The sequence below is a fragment of the Danio rerio genome, chromosome 13 (assembly GCF_049306965.1).
Source record: "Danio rerio strain Tuebingen ecotype United States chromosome 13, GRCz12tu, whole genome shotgun sequence".
Lineage (NCBI taxonomy): Eukaryota > Metazoa > Chordata > Actinopteri > Cypriniformes > Danionidae > Danio > Danio rerio.
Genome location: NC_133188.1, coordinates 32,164,447 through 32,185,855, shown reverse-complemented (window position 1 = coordinate 32,185,855; position 21,409 = coordinate 32,164,447). Strand labels below are relative to the sequence as shown.

The window sequence follows — 21,409 nt, the reverse complement described above, 5'->3', positions numbered from 1 at the left end:
AGCTTGGACCAATCTTGGTGCATATGGAGGGCCACACAAACAGCTCTGGCTCAACTTCCTGCATAAACATTTTACACACACATGTAACAGAAAACAAAGTGCAAGACATTACAAATATTGGCAGATACACATAAAAGGGCTTGACTAAAGGCAGCAGCTGAGAGTCATTAACATATTGAAAACGGTGGGTTTTCAAACCTGTTTGAGTTTTGTTATGTTGAAAACAAAGACAATATTTTGAGGAATGTTAAAAACTGGTAGAGAACATTATTTTCTGGACACTAATGAATGTCGGTTCCCAACAATCTTTAAATTAAAATATCTTTTTGAGCTCAACAGAAAAATGAAACTTGTAAAGTTTTGAAATCGCTACAGGGTGAGTAAACGGTGCGTACATTTAATTATTCAGTGAACTTATTCTTTAAACCACATTCACATATACCCAGTTTTAAAAATGTAGTAAGTAAGTTTGACACCCAGTGGTTGAACTAGGTATTGCATTCCTGGATCAAAACACGTGCAAGCGCAGGTTGCAAGATTGATTTAACCAACACCTGAAATTTATATTTCAGGAACAGTTTCTATTTCTTGCAGCTGAACAACAATATAAACTGACAATGTTTACCTCAGGTACAATGCATGTGCTTTGTTCAGTGTTAAATGCTAATGTGAGTTTAAATGGCATTTTGCATGACATTTATTGCCATAGTACTGAAAGCAGCAGCAGAAAGTTCTCCTCAGATCTTAAAAATCAACCGTTTGAAATTGAACTACAGAACTGTGCAAGCCAACACATATCAGTGATCCAGCATGTACATTGATTGATGTAAGAAAGGTTTAATGTATTAAACAGAGTATAAACCTTACCATTTTGTGAGTAAGGGCATATTCTTTGCTTCTGAAAGGCTGTATTTAAATTTCTGTTGTTTCGTATAGTGCAAACAGCCAGATTGCTTATCACTGCAAATCATCTCACTTTGCATGTTGTTAGTACTTAGGGTTTTGATGTGTAACTTGCTCACCTGCTTCACCCCACGTGGAATCTGCGTCTCTGCTTGTCCACCGGAGGTCGCATTTTGGTCGTGGACACCTTCAAGGCAACACGGGGTGCTGAAATATAATTGGCTAAACTGCCAGTTGGCGGGTTTAAAAAAAAAAACAGAACAACAGTCTGCAATTCCGGCATGTAACAAGACATTTTCAAAGCAGAATATGTGACTTCAACATTTTCAGATAAGCAATAATGTTCACTGAGTATGTTTCTTAAATATCTGCAAACATATTACGGTATTTGTATGCCTTAGAAGAATCAAAAACTTACATACTTAAATAGTGCATTCAGATCCAAAAGAAAGAAACAAAACGATATTTCACCACTAGGTGGCAATGTTTAATTGTAATCTACATAGTCAATAAACCGTCAATAAGGCCATGGGAGTCAAGATCTGGCATGTTTCGAATAGGTCCATCTTATTCATACTTTTGGAAAAAAATATTAAAAAACATTTTTTATTTTAATCAGTAGTGGATGAGCACAGAAATCTCACATTTCTGTGGCCCCGGACTTGAAGATAAGGCTGCGTTTAAATGCACAAGGACACAACTTTCAACTACATTAAAAGTATCTTTACCCAAGACCGATGCACTCTCTTATCTATACAAAAATCATAGATAGGTTTAATGGAGAAGGTTAGATTTCTAATATGACATAAGTAAATGTCCTGTAAATTTAAACTGATACTTTGTAGTGCACGAGCTGTGCGAATGGAGTTTTGACTTGCAAATAAAGAAATACATCTTTGCATAATGGTTTACAAAGCAGACTCGCTTTATGAAATAATGATCCCATGCAAACATTCTATCTGGTAATGGTCTTTGTGCAAAACAGACATGCCATTCTTAACATTTCAAATTCAAAGAAAGAAAAAAGACAATGATAGATAGCAGAGTTGGAAACTTTGTATGTTTCCATCAGATGAAAATATTCCTTCAGTTTTACTTTAAATTTATTGCATTCAACACAATAAAATTTAATTTCGCTTTACATTTGTTGTATTAAACACAACTATTACAGTTAATACAAAATCCAAATATGTAACTCTTAAAATTTCTATCCAAAACATTAAAAATATAAAAAATTTCACAATTTTTATTTTACAAACAGATGTCATTGGCATTTTTGACCTCCTGCGACCAAGCTCATGGAGGTGGGATGAGAGCTTGCTTTATGTCAAAGGCATCAATGATTTCCTGCAACACACAGATCAGAGATTTGTTATTTCAAGCAAAGAACTGCATGTTAAATAATTATTTAATCATGCACAGAAATGTTGGAAAACCTGGAAATACTTCATACATAAGATAATCCTTCATATATAAATTTTTAGAGACAAAATCTTTGACACAAATTTAGTGTTTCTCTCAATCACAATATCAATTTCAAAATAAAAAATCTTTCAGGCCTCATTTTTAGCTCGTATTATAATGCATTAACAATCTGTTAAACAAGTGGGCACTGCATAAAACAAATTGTTAGCATGTTGACTTTACCCACTTCCGGAAGTGCTTGCTCATAGGTCACATAACAGGCATGTTCATTCAATAGTAACTAGTGCATGACACTATGTGCTCTGGCAAAAGTAATTTGAAAAAAGAGAGGAAAGAGTCTTGACTTAACTTGGGATTGAATCCCTAAAAATACATTAATGTAAGTTGGATGATGCTTATGTTCATTTTATTTTCAGTAATTCGACATAATATGCACCTATAAAATATTTGTAAAATATACACTTTTTTTTGTTTTTATATGAAGCAATGTCTGCCTTTTCTATAAATTCTATAAATTTCAAATAATAAATGTCTTTGTAATAAACCTGTACAACCTCAAATTACACATTGATTTTGTAAATGTTTATAACATAATTCAGGCATGTGACCAACCGAGGACAAAAAAGAAGTCGAGACCCACCCCAAAAAAATTAGCTTTATTTATTTTTGCTCTATTAGATGAAATATTAAGCAGTTTAATAGTGACCTATGTTTAATAGGTGTATACTTTGTACCTCAATGTCGGGACAGATCTAAAAACCTCTGCTAAATGGAGTCACTAACTCGGTTAACTTTTTTGTCAACAGAACATTGTTTTTCCTGTAATTTAGTTGACTCTAAAGGCCTTAAAATATTATGTCCTGTTGAACTGAGTAGCCTAATATACTCCACGTGAAGTAAAAAAAAAAATATCGCAAAAAAAGTATTACTTTCACTTTCCTTCGGCTTAGTCTCTGTTTTTAATAGTTTAATTAACCAAATTATATAATTGTATACAGGGCTGGGTGATTAATCAATAAAGCAATCGAAATAGACATTCAGAACCTATAATCAATCTAATTTTTAAGGTCAAATTTTGAATTACTTTCCCCTCCTGCGTGTAGTCACGTCAGCCCACTCATGTACAAGACATGTTATAAAAATGAAGCTGCTGAACTGAAAAATGTTCAGCACTTTGCAGCAATATCTGATCTCTGGTCAAGTTGGACAATGGACCCATTCTTGAGCCTTATTTTGCACTACACTGTAACAGTAACGGTTACTGGAAGCTGCACCAGAGAAGCCTTGAGATAGTGTTCATTCAGAAATCTCTCACTTGTAATATGTGAGCATATTTATAGTACAAAAACCTGTCAGTGAACTATTATAATAATAATAATAATAATAACAATAATAATAATAACAAATAAAAAAATTGTTTATTAATCGAAATGTTGATTTTAGGCCAAATCCCCCAGCCCTATTTGTATACAACTCTAACATCCAAATTTAAGAAACTTTCAAGTAACTTATTTCAGGAGCTCGGCTGCACTGAATAAATGAAGACATAATAACAAATGACTTGCAGAGGATAATAGCAAATGTGCATCCTGGCTTTATTTCTTTATTACATGCAAATTTGAAAGCGGAAAAAGCATTTAAAGCGATTTCATAAACTTGCATATTGTCAGCGACTTTGACATACGCGCACATTATAGGACTACACAATACCATATTATGTACACAGCAAATTACAGTAGTCAACCCACTGAGCTCAGGAAAATACAAAATTCGTATTTATACGGAAGAATCACATCCCTGATAAATCTATGAACAATTTTATATAAATATATATTTAAAAGTATCATGCAAAGAATTGTATCATATTTCAGTCTGCAATGTTTATATGCAACTTTATGTTGCTTATTAAGAAAAGCCTATTAACAGATTAACCAATTTAGTTTGATATATGACAACAATCATTTGGTGAATCATTACTGCAAATAAGGGTCACAATTTATTTTAGGATGTCTTTATTACAGCGAATGCATTAAAAGGGGACCTACTATGTCTATATTTACTAAAAGTAAAATAAATCTCTAATGTCTCTACAGTGTGTAAAGTTTCAGCTCTAAATACTAATACTAAATACTTCAGCTAATAAATAATATATATATATCTCTTTAGAACTCTTTGAAACTGCCACTTTTAGGCTTTGAATTAAATTGCACTCTTTTTTTATTGGCTGTTCAGATTGTGCTCCCAGCCCTCTTTTCAGAAGAGGGTGAAGCTACAAACACTTACTCATCAGCATAACAGATTTAAAACATGTTACAACTGAAGTTTATTTATTTATTTATTTATTTATTATTGCGAATTGTACTCTGTCTTTTTCTTTGTCCCGCCTTCTTGTTGTTTTTCTGTTGTCTCATAGGCTCCCATACAAGCGTGATCTTGAGTTCTGATTGGCTGCTGGTCAGGGAGGCATGTATAAAAAGGAGCTTCCGGCAGGGTTCGGGGAGCTCATTTCTGCTGTGTTCGGTGCTTGGAGTGGAGCTCCTGGATTTCCCTCACCCCTCTGGCCGACGACCAACAACCATTATTGTACTAATGTTCATACGTTAAAATATTTTGAGAGTTTGAGCGTGTAGGGGTGGCCTGCCTATTTATTTGATTACTTTTGACTATGTTTATGTTTAGGGAGTAAGGTAAGCTTCTTGTATTTTTCTTTAAATAGTTATAGGTAATTTAGTGCATTTACTTTATAGATTCTTTTGTTTGTTATTTTGGCCTGTGGTCACCCTAAAGAGATGCTCATTTATATTAACCACATTTTTCTATAATAAATCTATTCATATATACTCTCAACTGAGTGTCTGAGTTTGGTTGTCGACCGAAGGGAGTCTTTTTGCATTAAGTTTTTGTTTTGTTTGAGAAATCCACCACCCCAACACATTTGTTTTTCTTCGTTTATTATGCCCATGTTGTTTCCCCAAGACTTTGGGCGTAATAAAACAGAACTAATATTATTTTTGTTTAAAACTGAAAATGCTAAAAAAATTGACTCTGAAGAAAGTCGTCTATGGAGACTACGGTGTTCATTTGTGCGTCCTAAAACTCTACATTTATAATGCCTCTTAGTCACTGACATTATCATCCACAGGTATGGTGTGAAAACTTATGCCAGATGGCTGCTTCTTGCTCAGGTCTATTTATGCTAATGAGGTAGAGGTCGTCACTAATAGATGTAGTTTAAAGTGTTTCTGCACTTTTTCAGTTGTGATTATAAAAATATTATTCATTAATTTTTATCATACGAGGCTGGATATACTCATGCACAGTCACCACACAACTTTGTTCAAACTCCTTATAAAAGTGATTTTTGCACAATAGGTCTCCTCAAAGTATAGAGAAATGCTACTTTACTGCATTAACTTAATATGGTTAGGGTTAGGATTGGGGTCAGTTGCATATAATTATGAATTAATTATTTTTATTACAAAAGTAAGTACATGAAACGTGTAACAAGCACACTAAAATAAAAGTGATGCCAAAAGAAATGCTAAAAACAGTTAAAGCGCTCACCCTCCAGCTTTCCTGGCTGATCGAGATGACACACTGATGTCGAATGGCAGCGCCACCAGGCTGTATCTCACCTTCCTCTACTGGAGCTACAATACAAGCACAAATATTACAGCCTGCAAGTACATTTAGACAAACAAACAAAAAAAATACAACAGTGACTTAAGGATGCGATCTAACCTATATAAGGAAGCCCATTCTCCAAGTACATCCTCGCCAGACCATCCTAAAAGTAATAAATAAAAAGTGATTTAATTCGTTATTGTGTGACTTGTGTTGAATGTTCAAGGCCAATGTAGCGTTTAAACTCACTCTAATTAGAAAAGACATGTGGAAGATGTTCTCCACCGTTCGTGAGAAGGAGTTAGGGTCGATGACGAACTCGTAATATGAAATGGGCTCCTCGGCTGTTCCAGAGAGAGAGAGTTTTTGAGTTTAATGCCTTATCAGCTTTTCTGGCTATGTCATGGCAAAAAGAACAGATCAAGTTCACAACATTTAACAAATATTACTTTTCTATAATTATACAAATATTTTAACAATAAAAGGTTATCAACATCATAAAATAATATAAAAAGATAAAATACATTATTATTATTATTATTAATATTATTAATAATAATAATGATAATAATAATAATAATAATAATAATAATAATAATAATAATAATAATAATAATAATAATACAAGATTAAAAAAAATCTAAAACTGTTTTTTAGGGTTTACTTTTGATAAAAAATTGTACAATTTTGGAAAGACTCTGATAGTGGGAAGCTGATAGTTAGCAGCTTAACATGCTTACAGTCATCTCTAAAGTATCTTTGCAGACATCCAAGAATCCTTTCCACCTCTTTCTCAGTTGCCTCCTGGTGAGATTCTTCCATTTTCTTCAGCTGTGATGATAAGGTATTTTTTTAATTTCTTAAAAACAGGTATTTTGGGGAGACAGTCAAGTGTTTGCATTATAATAAGCAGACCTGGGTGGGCATAATCCGTTTCTCCTCTCTGCTGGGCACTCTTCTTTGCCTTTCAACTCTCTGCCGTGGAGGAGGAGGCTCTGCCAAAAATGAGCCCAACCTTGAATATCAAATAACAAAACGTGTTGAATAATAATAATAAGAGACTATAAGAGGTAACTGATTTATAGTTTAAGTACGAAGAGATAACTTCATAAAAATCACTGTAAACTATATTTAAATATTTTTATTTGCACCAAAATGTAAAAAAAAATTACAATTTATTTGATCTGAGACTGTGAAGATAAAAATAATTGTGATATTACTGACCAAAAAGAAATATTAAAAATGAGTTTTAAAACTACATAATGACATCTGTGGAGGAAAAAACAGCAATGTGAAGTCAAAATGATGTCAAAGTTTATGACTTTTCAATTATACAGTTGGTACAGAAAGTATTGCCCAGAGGAGGATCCCCAAACGCAGGTCTGAAAAACTTGTTCAATCTTTTCCAAAAACACTCATGGCTGGTAGGGGTGTAACGATACACCAAAGTCACGGTTCGGTTTGGTTCACGGTTTTGGAGCCACCGTTCAGTTCCTGTTTGCTGTGGGGTTAGGGTTGATGTCATGTTAACAGCAATGCTAAGGAACAATAGATTCACTTAATAACAAGAAAAACTAAACTTTTTTCTTTATTAACTTTGCAATCACATTTTAGTACAGTCAGGATACCCGAGTAAACAACTAAAATTATAAATACCTCCAATATAGACTAGTCAGAAAAAACTATTTTCTTTAGTGCAGCCATCTTAACTAAGTAAACTAAAATTAAATAAATAACTGCAGTGTAGACTAGTGAAAGATCTTCTTCAAAAACACCATAATATCCACATTCTCAGGTGAGAGGCTTGATCTCTGTGCAGACACAGACATGATGGTCATTTTTGATTATTTAAGGTTTCAGTTAGATAGATAGGTTTCTGTTTAAATTAATTTAAAAATATACATATAATGTGTTTGTAAAGTGTTTTTACATGACATATTTACCAGCAAAATACATTGCAGTTGTGACTGAAACTAATGTTAGGGTTGTAGCCGGCTGTATTTTTGCCTCCTGATCTCTCTTTCTCCCATTCCCTCCATGCTGGTCATTTATGTAGGTCCGCCTTCACGACAGCTGATGCCTGTCATTTCTGTAGGTCCGCCTTCATGACAGCTGATTGGTCAGGAGACCGATCTATCATCATTTGGAGAAGTAGCGCGGGAATATAAAAAGCATGTCAGGAAGAGCGGTATTTTTCTCACATGATTGTTTTTGCTTAACTTTCGGTTGGGCAAAATTATTTTGCATTACTTTTGCCCACTTTGAGAAATTTTGTGAGGTTTGTACATTTTTATTTCAATTGATTTTTATGTTATTTTTTGGCTCGGCTCCCTCCTGTCAATATTGAGCTATACCTCCTCAAGTTCACTCTTTTCTCAGAATAAGGTGGATAGGGAAGATGTCATACGATTTCCATTTTTCAAACACGTAGAAAATGTATTGTTAAGACATCAGGTAAGAGGTGAAGGTCATCTTTGTATTTATTTTATTCTACAGTTCAGAATAAGGAAGAATGCGGCGCACTGCGCTGAAGACCTTTTTTTCTTTTCATCAGTTTTAGCGATATTAGGGGTTATTCGTGAGTTAAAATTGTTTTTTTACATTTATGTCTTTTGTTTGGCTTCACTATAGTCCCTAACTCGAGTTTAACTCATGTTTGTTTGATACTTTGAATTTGCTACTTTATTATATTATTTTTATAAGTGTAAATATTTCTCTGATTTTGTATATATTTGGGCATTATTCTGGTTTCACTTTTGTACATTAAATCACTTTTGTTGGCTCTGCTGCCAGTCTTTTGCTTACACCCTCACATTGTGAAATTACCACACTTTTTAAATGCGCTTCCTTATAAGTAAGTTTTGTGAAACAGTTAAGGCAGATAGGTGTGCGCTTTGTCTACGACACAAATTCCATTCCAGTACTCCACTGGAAAACCAAAATTTTCCCACACAGGTGACATAATTGTGTCTGGGGGATCTGCAATCTCATTACTATGTGAAGCAGCCATCCTGCGTACAGTAGTAACCAAGTGTGATCGCTCACTCAAGTCACATGACATGACATGCACTTGGACAATACTAACTTTAGAATATAATATTCAGAACAAAAGCTCACGATTATTAATACAATTTCATCAAATGTGATAATAAAGAAAAATTGGTTAAATTGGTTTAATTAGTTAGAGATAAGTGACGGCAACCTCAACAATGGGCAGCAGGGGGCGTGAGAGTACCACGGTACGCCACAAGAGTTTCGCGATACTATCGTGGTTGGTGTATCGCGATATTTTGGTTCAGTTTTTATATCGTTACACCCCTAATGGCTGGGTTAAATCAAAAGGGAGCTTCTAATAAATACTTAGCAAAGGGCCTGAATACTTGGGACCATGTGATATTTTAGTTTTTCTTTTTTAATAAATCTGCAAAAATGTCAACAATTCTTTGTTTTTATATCAATATGGGGTGCTGTCCGTACATCAGTGAGGGAAAATGAACTTAAATGCTTTTAGCATTATGCCTGCAAATGGCTGCTATTTAAGGGGGTCTGAATACTTGAAACAGTCTTTAATTTGACTTAATTTACTACAATATTACTCACATGTAGTGGAAAGCCGGGGCTGTTCTAAAGCAGTTCTCAGCTCTCTTTGCAAGCTTAAGCCAGGCTCCTCCTGGTAAATAACCCCCCAAGTTTCCATCCGTACCACTTTCATCCTCCAAACGATTCAGATCCATAAAGGACAACTAGACGGAACAATACAAAAAACAAAATCAACCCAGAAAACAAATCACATCAAAGTGAATCTGCATTTGGTTTTATCTTAGCAGACAAATATAAGATCTATCCTGTCCTCTTACAGAAAGTGTGCATTTACAATCTGGTTCTCTCATTTTTTCTGGTCCATTACAAAAAAAATGAAAAAGGTACATAAAGACCTGATTTGCTGTGTGTTAAGTCTGACATTCTTAAGGCCAAACAATTATAATCTAACAAAGTTTTTTTTCTTATATATTTAATGACAGAACCTACTTAGCATCCAAAATAATCCAGTGTGCAGGGCCTAACGAACCCATTTAATGTGTGTGCATGATGCAGCTCAGATTGCACTGCACCAGGTCTGCATCTTGACCCCTCTCTATTATGTAGATATTTAATTATGGTCTCTTCTCCCAAAAAAAGAGCCCTTCAAGAGTTATTTAGAACACGTATTTTTTATATTTCTATTGTGAAACGTATGATTTTGCATGACACACCACAGCCTCATTCACTGGAGAAAAGATTAGAGTTGCAAGATTTACAACATGTCAATTTATCAACTTCTCCTAAACAACAGGAAAGCAAATGGTTGTTTAACATGGAGAAAAAACAAGGTAAGAGTTTTAGTGGGGCTGGGCGATAAATCACTTTTATCGATTATAGTAGTTTACATTGATTTGTTTGAATAAAGCACTCGTTTTTCACTCTAACAAATGCAACACTCTCCTCTGGGCTCATGTAGTTCCCCCATATTTTCCATAGAAACAAACAAACAACATGGCACTGAGTAAAGCAGAAATCAAAGAATTGTTGTGCTCTATGAAATGAAACATGACTTGGGCCCACAAGCACAACAGTAATTACATAATTCTGATATGCTTAAGCTAATTATATCCGCTTGTTATGTGGTGACGTGTGGGTGGCATATGTAATACTGTTTCCGGGTCCAAGCCGCCACTCATTTGAGTTGAGAAACTATTCGTTTATGATCACTTTTTATTCACATCACACATTAAAGTTAATTTTATATAAAGTCATAGTGTACACAACAATCTCTGGGCTTGCTGCAAAACAAATACCAAAATTTTAACAACTTATAAAAAAAAAGGAATCACTTTCTGGCTATCGGATATTAGGCATGGACATGTTTATTGCGATCATGATTTTTGAAAGTATTACATTAAATTAGTATTACATAAAATTACCATTTCATGAGTCTCCCCATACAGTTGAATAGAGCGCTTGGACCCGGAAGCCGTGACGTCACACTTAAAAAGCTGATAGGTTAATATCCTTCAACAGCACACATTTTTTAAAGGGTGAAAAAAAGTCTATTTAAATGTATATGTAAAAAAAATCTGAGAATTTTTAAAAAGGCCATCTTTGTTTTAGTTACCAAAACATTGTGTATCTGTTGTGAATGACTCATTGTAAGAGTATATGTAAAGTTATTATTATTTCTGTCTTCCACAGTTAACAATTTTAAATGCTCTGACCACACTGGTGTGATCGTATACAACTTTGCGGCCAACCTAGACTGATCAGACTACCTCAAAGGGTTACAATTAGAAAGTTTTATGATTACCCCCATTTTATTTACAGTCCTACGGGAGAATGTAGTCCACGCCCAAACACTAATGATGACTCAGTAAATCTGCCTATGGCTCAGTCTCTCCTGGAGAGAATCTGATAGCTGTAACTTTGTTTTAAAAGTGTTTAAAAAATGTAAGACTTATGAGCAAAGTGAGCTTGTTACATACCCTTTAAGCAATCTAATCTTTTCACATGTGCATGATGTCCTAGTTGTGTTTGGTTTACATGTTTTCCAAACATGTCAAGTCATGCCATAGCTTACCAAATGTTCTGCAAATGCAGATGGGTCAAATGAAGAGCCTTCAGCATGTAGCTGGCTGGCCTTCTCCTTCCCTAGATCAGTGGCTAGTACCAAGAGTTGAGCGTCTAGAGCTGCTTCACGAGCTTGTCTCACTAAAAGCAGACACAGCAGGAAAATATCATGAAGACTGAATGACTGAAATGTTTACACACAGAGTTCTACCAAAATATTCATCAAGCTAATGCAGTGAACATGCTGTAGAATTGATACCATTGGCAAAAAGTTTGTTGGCCTCTTCCAAAACATCAGTGAGTTTATTGTTAGCAGGATTCAACATGTCCTCGCGATTTTCTGTCAACAAACAAGTAAAAGAAGCAATCTCAAAAATCTACTTGTACATTAAACATCACAACTGCATAACTGAAACCCACTTGAAGAGTATCAACACTCACGCTGAACTTCATTAATCAGGTCCCTGTATTTGCTCCTGATCTCTCTTCTGCGTGAAGGATCATCATCTTCCTGACTAATACCAGAGGGTCCGCCACCAATATCATCTTCATCACCCACATCGCCCGATCTCTCAGGCCGGTTCTGTCCACCCACTCCATTGGTTGACCCTCCTGGTTCCTCTTGATTCCCCCGGGACCTTCTCCTTGAATCAGACATCTTCAGTGATTCTGGTTGGTTTTCTGTTCACAAAGACACTTGTGTCAGAACATGAATAAAACGGACATTTTACCTTTTTATTTCTAAATTGGCTTTTGTCTATCAGATAAAATGAAGGTTCACGCTGGTATTCAACATAATATAATAACACATAATATGATATAATAAAATATGATATGATATAATACGCGTATTGTGCAGCATTATTTTGTAAAATATAACATCAATTGAACTACTGTGGTACATTTTCTGCTAATCACATGATGATTTAACAGTATTTCACTGCTAAACGAACACATTTCAGTGTTTACAAATAATTAAAGCATATGTTTATAAGAATTAATGCATACGTTTATAAGAATTACACATTACTTTTAAACGTACTTCCCAATAATTATCATGATTAACGTTAATACAGTCGACCGAAATATACGAGCAGACATCGTAAATTAAAACCAAGACAAGAATCAATAAACACTAATGTACAAAACTAGAAAAGGAGAGTGTACTGTAAACACTTACAAACTTTAAAAACATTAAGGTTCGGCATTTACATCAACGGTGAAATTTTCGCGGGAGCAGGAGGAAGTGTACTTTACGTCATTTCCGACGCATTCAGTGACGAAGCTCGTAGCTGTCGTGTTCTATTTTTTATTCTATACAATTCTATTTTAATATTTCGCTGTGCTGTTCTTATACTTTGACTACTATATTTAATACTATATAAGCTTTATTCACAACCTACACATTTTACTGTGAGTCAAGTCAACTCACAGCCTTGTGGTAGTTGTAGTCCTTATTAAGCATCACGTAAGCAATTTGCCTTAAGAGAGCACACTATATAATCTATGCCGTTGAACAAAACCTAAAAGTCGTTTCATGTATTGTTAACTAAAGACATCAATTACCGCATACACCGGAGATATACCAAAATCATCAAATAGATCTCGAAAATAATGCATGGCGAATCCTGAGACTACAAACTGACGTCATGACTAAGCATCTCGGAGTGTTGCTTTTTTGGAGTAATATTTATTTTGAATGCAATTTTTTATTGATTTGTTTTGTTTTTTCTTGCGAATCCTGTTTCATCTCAAAAACGTAGGCTACTAAAAACAAGAAAAGCACAAAATGTTTGATACATTACAACAACTTTTTTTTAAACACCATTGTTAAACCATTGTCGATATGATTTTTTTTCTCTATTTTGTAATTGCTTTTAATTAATGTTATATTTTTGTGATTATTAAGATGTTGTTTCCTCTGTATGTTACGTTTACATTTAAGAGATATAATTGTAATATTTCCTTTTTATTAACAAGTTTGACAATTTTAATAATACCTTTTTAGAATATATTTTTTAACAGAGTGAAATTTCTTTAAGTTTGTATTTTTCAGATAGTTGAATATATATTCAGGTAATTCAGATAGCATAATGTCCTAGTGTCCTTTTTATATGTAATATTTATTTAATATAATGTAATTAATATAATATAATATAATATAATATAATTCATAAAATATAATTTAATATAATTAATATAATATATTTAACATAATATAATTAATATAATATAATTTCATATAACATAATTAAATATAGAACAAGATAATTAATATAATGTAATTATTATAATATAATATAATATAACATAATATAATATATTATAATAAAATATAATTAATATAATATCATTTAACAAAATATAATTATATATAGTACTAGATAATTAATATATTTTATATAATATAATATAATATAATATAATATAATATAATATAATATAATATAATATAATATAATATAATACAGATATGCCTGATCCATTTGTAGAGCTGTGTGACTTAAACTCCTCCCTTAAAAGAGAAAAAAATAAAAACAATACACAGGGTCTGTTTCAAAACGTAGTAAGTCACCTACCTAGGCACGATTTCAGGCTCTCATTGTCGTGATCATTGCAGAGCAGTGCGCTTGTCTGTATAGGCAGCTGACTGGGTGTTGAAACACATCCAGTGGATTCCGGAAATTAACAAACTCGTGATGTCAGGAGGAGTGGGAGAGAAACAGACAGCAGAAGAGAAATATACGGGTTTTTCGCACGATTTGTGGACTATAAAGTTATGATACCGTCTTATTATGGAGTTAACGCGTGAAACGAGCACTGGACATGTTTCGGGGAGACTGCGGATGATCGCTGGTCTAAACTGAAAGTGATTACACGAGCGGTTGGGTTCTTCCTATTCAAACCGACGCTTCTGCAAACATGACGCGACTCGCGTTGGAACAAGTGACCGATTTCGGCGATTTCACCAAAGGAAAGGATCTGAAGGAGTTTTTAAAACAAGCATACTCCAACATATCTTCTCAAAACTGCCTGTCCGATGTGCGTCTGAGTCCAGATGGACGTCACATTCATGTCATTGTGCGCCAGCCCAAAAGTGGTCTTATGACATACGACAAATATCAGCGAGCCCATCTCCTGCAATGCCAGAAGCACATTGATTTAGTGCTAACTCGAAATGTGCCTATTGTGGATGTCCTTTATGTCCCTCAAAGCAGCAAACCAGAAGATGGAGCCTCAGTGCTGGGGGTCATTTTTGAGAATGGAAAAGTGGAATTCTGGAAATTCCTGGAATGTGGATCGGGCTGGCGATTGCTCCAGACTGTGGATCTGTGTAACAGCCCTCGTGCTAAAGTAGTGTCTGTGAGCATGTGTCAGAATTTCATCATATGGTGTGAGGAGCGACCGCCATCAGAGAACTCCAGTGCTGTGTGCAGCAACTTCAGGTTCTGCATCTGCAAGAAGACTGTAGAAGTTAATAACGAAGGGGGTGTCAGTTTGGGAAATGTGAAAATTGCATTGCATAATAATCCTCAGTATATGACCGTCAGTTCCGGAGATTTGGTTTATCTGCTCCCAGACACGCAGGTGAAATCTTTGATGGGTGTTTCCAAGGTTTTTCTTGCATGGTCACCTGAACACGACACATTTAATGTGCACAGTGCCAGTAGCTGCACGCTTATGAAAAGCTCAAGCAAAGAATCAGACTTCAAGAGACTTGTTTCAGACTGCATTGGCCTTATATCCACCATAAATCCTCCTGATATCCGAGGATTCTCTCCGACTGGATGTGGAGACCTCCTCCTCCTCCTCAGTACTGGCTGGGTATGTGTTATGAAGAAAGATGGCAGTCTTTGCAACATATACAAACTTCCTGATAACTGCCTAAGTGCTAGTGGAACTCAAACCAGCCTTAATATTTACAATGACACCCTGGCGCTAACAATAGGCAGGACCCTTTTTTTAATTGACACTAAATGTGGCCTGGAATTAGAACGGATAAGCCTAAAAACGGAGGGTCTTCTCTTTGTAAACTCGCATGACAGTCACTCTCCACAAATGCTGTCAGAAAGCGGGCTGTTTGTGGTGACACAAAAACCGAAGCCTGCTCTGACACCTTTTGAAGACTCGAGCGCACTCTTAGTCGAGGCTGTCTTCGAGGAGGCATGTAAATATTATCAGCAAAGAAGTCTAAGTAGCACGCAGCTCACGGTGGAGAAGCTAAAAAAAGGTGGGATGTTTCAAGCGCCCATATCACTAGCTGCCATCCTCAAGGATTACCTCAGCAACCAGAAAACTAAACCTGGGGAGAAACATTCCTCAGGTCAAGAAAGGCTCATGAGCTCGCTCGAATCAGAGCTTAGGAGTCTGGTTTTGCTGGAGGACATCAAAACATCAATGGTGAAGGCTTCGGAGAAAGACCTGGAGAACTATTGTGAAAGCCTGGTGCAGCAGGAGATCTGCCGTCTGCTTGGTGGAGAGCTTGAGAAGGAGAACCTTCAGTACCTGAATGGCATCTTTCAGCAGTTTCCCACTTACTCCTGGCATGGCATTCAGTCAGTCTTGCATCTGAGGTGCAATGGTGAAGGTTCGCTGTCATCTAAAGCTCCGGCTGAGTTGTGGAAAATCATCCTTAGTCCTGTGCAGCCCACAGCCAACTTTGCTCACTGTAACGGTCAGCAGAAACACACTGCAGTCAACCTGCCTGTTTTTGAGCTCTTGTGCCACTCCATCTTCAAATTCCAGCCTAGCTGGCTCCCAAGGTTTCTGGAACTGGCACAACAGCAGGCTGGCATGTCCTCCTCATCCTCATGGACTTTCGGAGTGAAGGAGAGCTCTGAAAGCGTGCCGCTCTATAAAAGAGCCCTGACGGTGCTCCCTTGTAAAGGCACCTACCAACACCTGGAGGTGGAGCTGCTTTTGTGCAGCGAGAGGCCTAACGCGATAATGCAAGCCCTGCGGATTCTCATTGAGCAAGGCCAGTGGGAGCGTGTGACACAAGTCGCAGAGAGGTTCTGCCGGCAGAGCCCACTTCTAAACAAAGAAATCTTCAGCACACTTCTCTGTGAAGTGTCCCAACATAGAGACCTTGACCCTTATTTGGACCTTCTGTGGACTCTTTGTCCTGAGGACATGACCGTGACGAGTATACTTAACACTGTACTCAAAAACATCCCAGGTTCGACACGGAACTCAGGACCATTCGAGGCTCAGGGAAGTCAGGTCACCATTGGACTTTTGAAACCACTACTCCAGAAGGTTCTCCAAAGGGAGTCCAAACCAAACCAGAGGTACGCAGATATCCTTCAGTCACCCACAATTCCTCCGCTCACTCCTCCTCGCCAGCCAAAGGGACTGTTCAGAAACACTGATCTGAATACTGAGCTCCAGGAAGACAAGCAGAAGACTTCCTCTGGATCTCAAGTGACATCTCGAACAGGCCTGGTCTGACTTTCACACTCATAAATCACATCCATATACTCTTATTAAAATGGGTATTCAAGAGAGAGTTACCTCCAAAGTTTAGATTATGTCATCATGTGCTTACACTTATGTTGTTTCAATTCCAAAGTGTGTGTGTGTGTGTGTGTGTGTGTGTGTGTGTGTGTGTGTGTGTGTGTGTGTGTGTGTGTGTATATATATATATATATGTATGTATGTATGTATGTATATATTTATATATATATGAAGAGTTCAGATGGAAAAACCTCTAAATGCCATTTGACATTTCCTTAAAAACATTTTTCTCAACCTCCTATAGTTGTGTTAATGTATTATTTCACTTTACGGATAATGACATTGCCCTATTCATCGACATAAAAGTGAATTTACTGAAACTACACAGAAGAACCTGAGAAAAATGCTCATTTTAAAAGAAAAGTTTAGATGGCATTGAGAGGTTTTTACATCTGAACTCTTATTAATATACAAAAGATATTATTGTGAAAAACAAAAGAATGAATGTCATACAGGTTTTAAGATAGACAAACGTGAGTAAATGATGACAGAAGTTGAGTTTTGGGTCAACTGTCCTTTTAAGAATTTATTTACCTTGCATGGTATGAACAAAATGATGCATCTTCATAGGATTGGATCATATTTCATTAATAAGTATGGAAATTGTAAAGTAATAATGGCAGTGTACAGGTGTTTATCTGCTGCTTTAATTATTCCTGATATAGAATTAATATATGTTGTTTTTATGTTTACATGGTCTTCTGCATTTCATCGTCATCTTATACTGTATGTCTTCAGTGTTTTTAAACCGTATTTTCTCTTTCCTAACCTTTACATGTTGTTTTGTTTTTATGATTTGTCTTTCATAAAGGAATGCTGTCATCCTAATATTAACAGAAGGTCAAGAATGACTAAGCATAATCCACATTTCACACATCATTTATTTTATGAGCCCCTATTGACACTACAGTTTATCATCATATGCTGGTATAATTATTATTTTAGGAAAATCCAGTGGAAGACGTAAGCTAATGATTGTATGGGTCAATTATGAGATGTACAGTAATATTAAATGTAACGTGCATGCGGATGAAATGGACTATCAGACCTTAATGCTTTCAGGATTGCTCTTGTATTTACTGCTATCACAGGGCTTTAAACATTGTAGAAAGCTATTAAATATGACTCCAGTACATCGCTGTTGGTCATTTTCATGTCTCTTTCTGAACTGAAATGTCATTGGTTATTTATGGTTGTGTGGTCAGAGACGGGGATTTCTGATGTGTTTCCTATGCAAGGCTTTATAAAGTCAGTATGTCTTTGTTCAGCTCCTCCTTTTGCATTTTTCCTGGGCAACCAACAACCGCATTCACAGTGCTGTCTTAAATTAAATTCAGCTAAATTCTATTATACAGTGAGCTGCTTCAAACTCTGTCACTTTGGACAGGCTTGTGTTGCCCTCAGTCGACTCGGTGTGGCTAATTGTATTTAAAAAGCTGAAACACTTCTGTTTTTCCCATTGTGTGTTTACTAAATCTTGGTTTAATAGAGCCATCACTCAAAAGCAACAGTCAAACAGATTTTTTCAGCTAGCTGAATTGACTGCAAGTGGGAGTTACGGATATTTAATACACTGTAAAACCCAACAGTCAACTTTAACAAATAAAATGAGTGTAGTTAACTCAAAATGTACTGAAAGTTAATTCTACTCATTTGAAAAAGTGTTTTGAACTCAGTGTTGAAGGTGACTAAATACTTCATTACTTCAACTCAAATGGAGTAAGTTCACAGTACTTATATATATAGTATATAGATTTTTTTTTTTTTTAACTCAAATGGTTTGTGGCAATCGGTTTCCTCAAACTGGTTGAGTTGCCTTACCTTATTGGGTTTTACAGTACTCAGTTGGTTTGAGTTCTCCTCATTTATTGGGTTTTGCTCAAAATGCTTTGTTTACTGAAATTGGTTGAGTTCACAGTACTCATGATTTGTAGCAATCAGTTTCCTCAAATGGTTTGAGTTACCTTAACCTTTTGTGTTTTAAAAAGCATTCCTGTTTCAAATAAATGCTCTTTCTGTTCATCAGGGTATCCTGTGCTTTCTTAAAGTGATTTTCATTTAATTATTATGTTTTAAACAATCAAAGACTTTGACTCATGCACTGAAAAAATGTATGCAAAACTTTTGCAAACAATTTATTTGTGTTGAATTTAAACAAATTAAATTTAATAAAATTCTTTTTAATTTGTTTGTTTAAATTCAGCCCAAATAAACTGTTTACAGCTACTTAACATAAAAAAATTTTGTAAATCCAAGGAATCATTTCTGATTTTTTTTCAGTTTGGTAACAACTAAACAAAGCAGTCAACAAAACAAAGTAAAAAAGAGAGCCCAGAAGCTACTTTAAAATTATTACAAATTATAATATCGACACCTTAGAATTATAAGATTCTATGACATTTTTGTCAAAATGAAGTTATTGTTGACATATTCTTATTAAATGACAACTTATTTACATTATGGGATGTTTTTATAAGTTGTTTACATTTTAATACTTTAAAAAAATGTAACACACACTGTTTGCTATGGAATGCAAAAACTTTAAAGCTCAATATCTCAAAATCATAAAGAAAGCTGATAGAACCTTATAATTCCAAGATGTGTTAATAAAAATATGTTTTTGGTGTGTACTTTTTAGTATTTTTAATATGCATTTCCAATGTAAATGTATTGTTCAAAATATATTTAAGACATTTAGCAAGATTTGAAAATAATAATGTTTTAAAATGTTTCAGAGGATTTAAGCTAAATATATTTCAATGATTTTTAAAAATGTGTTGTTTATATCTTGGTTTATATATAATAACTTAGATTTGATTGTAATTTTAACTTAAGTGGCACATATTTTACCCCTTTTACCAGATCTAAGATAAGCCTTTGGTGTCTTTAAAATGTGTCTAAAGTTTCAGCTCAAAATACCAATCAGATTATATTATAGCCTCCGGAATATGCTCATTTTGGTGTCCAAGTACAGTATAGCTGTTTTTGTAGCCTGTGGCTTTAAATCCAAATGAACTGCTTCTCCCTGCCCACCTCTTCCATGTGCGTGTCTGTTTTTCATCTTGCGTTAGGTCCAAGCGGCAACCTCCCGCTCTCCCTCAGGAAGCCAATACAGAAGTAACTAAAACTGCAATTCATCCGAAATTCCGCTAGTCCTGGCCGCTCCTGGCTCCAAAACAGAGCAAATTTTAATTGAGCCCACTGTTAGAATGGCCAACTTTACAACAGAAAAAAGGGTGTTTACAGCCTGGTACAAAAAAAGATTTTGGTTAATACAGCTAATATTACCCTTCATGACAACTGTGAGGGGGTGAATTTTTTTATAACTCATCCGTTTCCTTTATATTGAGTTATATTAAGTTTGCATAATTAAGGGCGTGGCCACTTGATTGACAGCTAGGTCTCGCTGGTCGCCGTCACGTCACCTCAGCTGAATCCTGCAGATTAGCCACTGAACTCGGCATATTTATCGTATTTCTGTGTTGTTTTATGTGGCTTTACACAGTCAACTGCCTTTTGGACTTGTTTCCTACAATTATTAGATGGCATGGCATGCTGAGGGCAGTTAATTGTGCTCATAAACCATTCACGTGGCCTCCGTTTCTCATGTGAGTGAAGTTATATACTTATATACCATCTCTATACATGTATTTGTTTTATTTAAGATCATTTATTGTTTATATTTATATTTAGAGCTGTAATGCACTCCAGAATCTGACGAATTGATTAGCTGTAGGCTCTAGAACAGTCATCTAAAGTGTTATCATACAGTGTTATGCTGGATTTCATCAATAGTCTTACATTAACTAACACAGACTATATCTGAAGTGTTTGGAAGTAATTCGCGTTTTCCTCCTGTTGAAAAACGTCATAAGAACAATGTTTAGTGGCTCAGTGTATTACAGCAGTGTTTTTAAAAGTCTAAACACTTTATTGATATAGTGTACAACCAAGCACAAGTGGTCAGAATACAAACGAGTCACAGGTGATAAAGTATTAAGCGTTCTCCCAAAGTAAAGTGTGTCTGAACCAGGTCCAAGCTAAATGCCAGCAGGTGTCTGAATCTCCGCTCATTCTCCGCCTCTTTGCCCTTGTTTGGTATCCTGCCGTCGGTGTGATGACGCGCGAACATAATGGCGACGGTTGGCCACGCCTACTTGTGGCTTCTTTTGCGCTCTTTAGAAACCTATGGGTGACGTCACGGATAGTACGTCTATATATTTTACAGTCTATAGTTAGGTCAGATAAACGACACAGTGACAGACTTGGATAAAGCTGATTAGTCAAAAATACCAAGTAAGTTTATTTCATGTATTTGTGGTGAAGTTTATTCAAGCCC

The 21,409-nt window shown here is 35.5% G+C and overlaps 2 protein-coding genes across 4 annotated transcripts; one reads left to right on the top strand and one right to left on the bottom strand.

Annotated features, from left to right (window-relative positions):
• Nucleotides 1–1,804: 1,804 nt before the first annotated feature.
• Nucleotides 1,805–14,631, bottom strand: nsmce4a (NSE4 homolog A, SMC5-SMC6 complex component). 3 transcript variants are annotated; one of them, XM_073919571.1, is made up of 11 exons: nt 14,133–14,631; nt 11,995–12,234; nt 11,813–11,893; nt 11,564–11,694; nt 9,553–9,695; nt 6,868–6,967; nt 6,693–6,783; nt 6,202–6,296; nt 6,070–6,115; nt 5,893–5,978; nt 1,805–2,250 (listed from the first exon to the last, which is right to left on the bottom strand). In XM_073919571.1, the coding sequence occupies exons 2-11, from the start codon at nt 12,209–12,211 to the stop codon at nt 2,200–2,202; spliced, it is 1,041 nt and encodes a 346-aa protein (XP_073775672.1). In that variant the 5' UTR covers nt 12,212–12,234; nt 14,133–14,631; the 3' UTR covers nt 1,805–2,199.
• hps6 (HPS6 biogenesis of lysosomal organelles complex 2 subunit 3) lies at nt 14,241–19,092 on the top strand. The gene has a single exon (XM_005156935.6). The coding sequence runs from the start codon at nt 14,476–14,478 to the stop codon at nt 17,002–17,004; it is 2,529 nt and encodes an 842-aa protein (XP_005156992.1). The 5' UTR covers nt 14,241–14,475; the 3' UTR covers nt 17,005–19,092.
• The last annotated feature ends 2,317 nt before the right edge of the window (nt 19,093–21,409 follow it).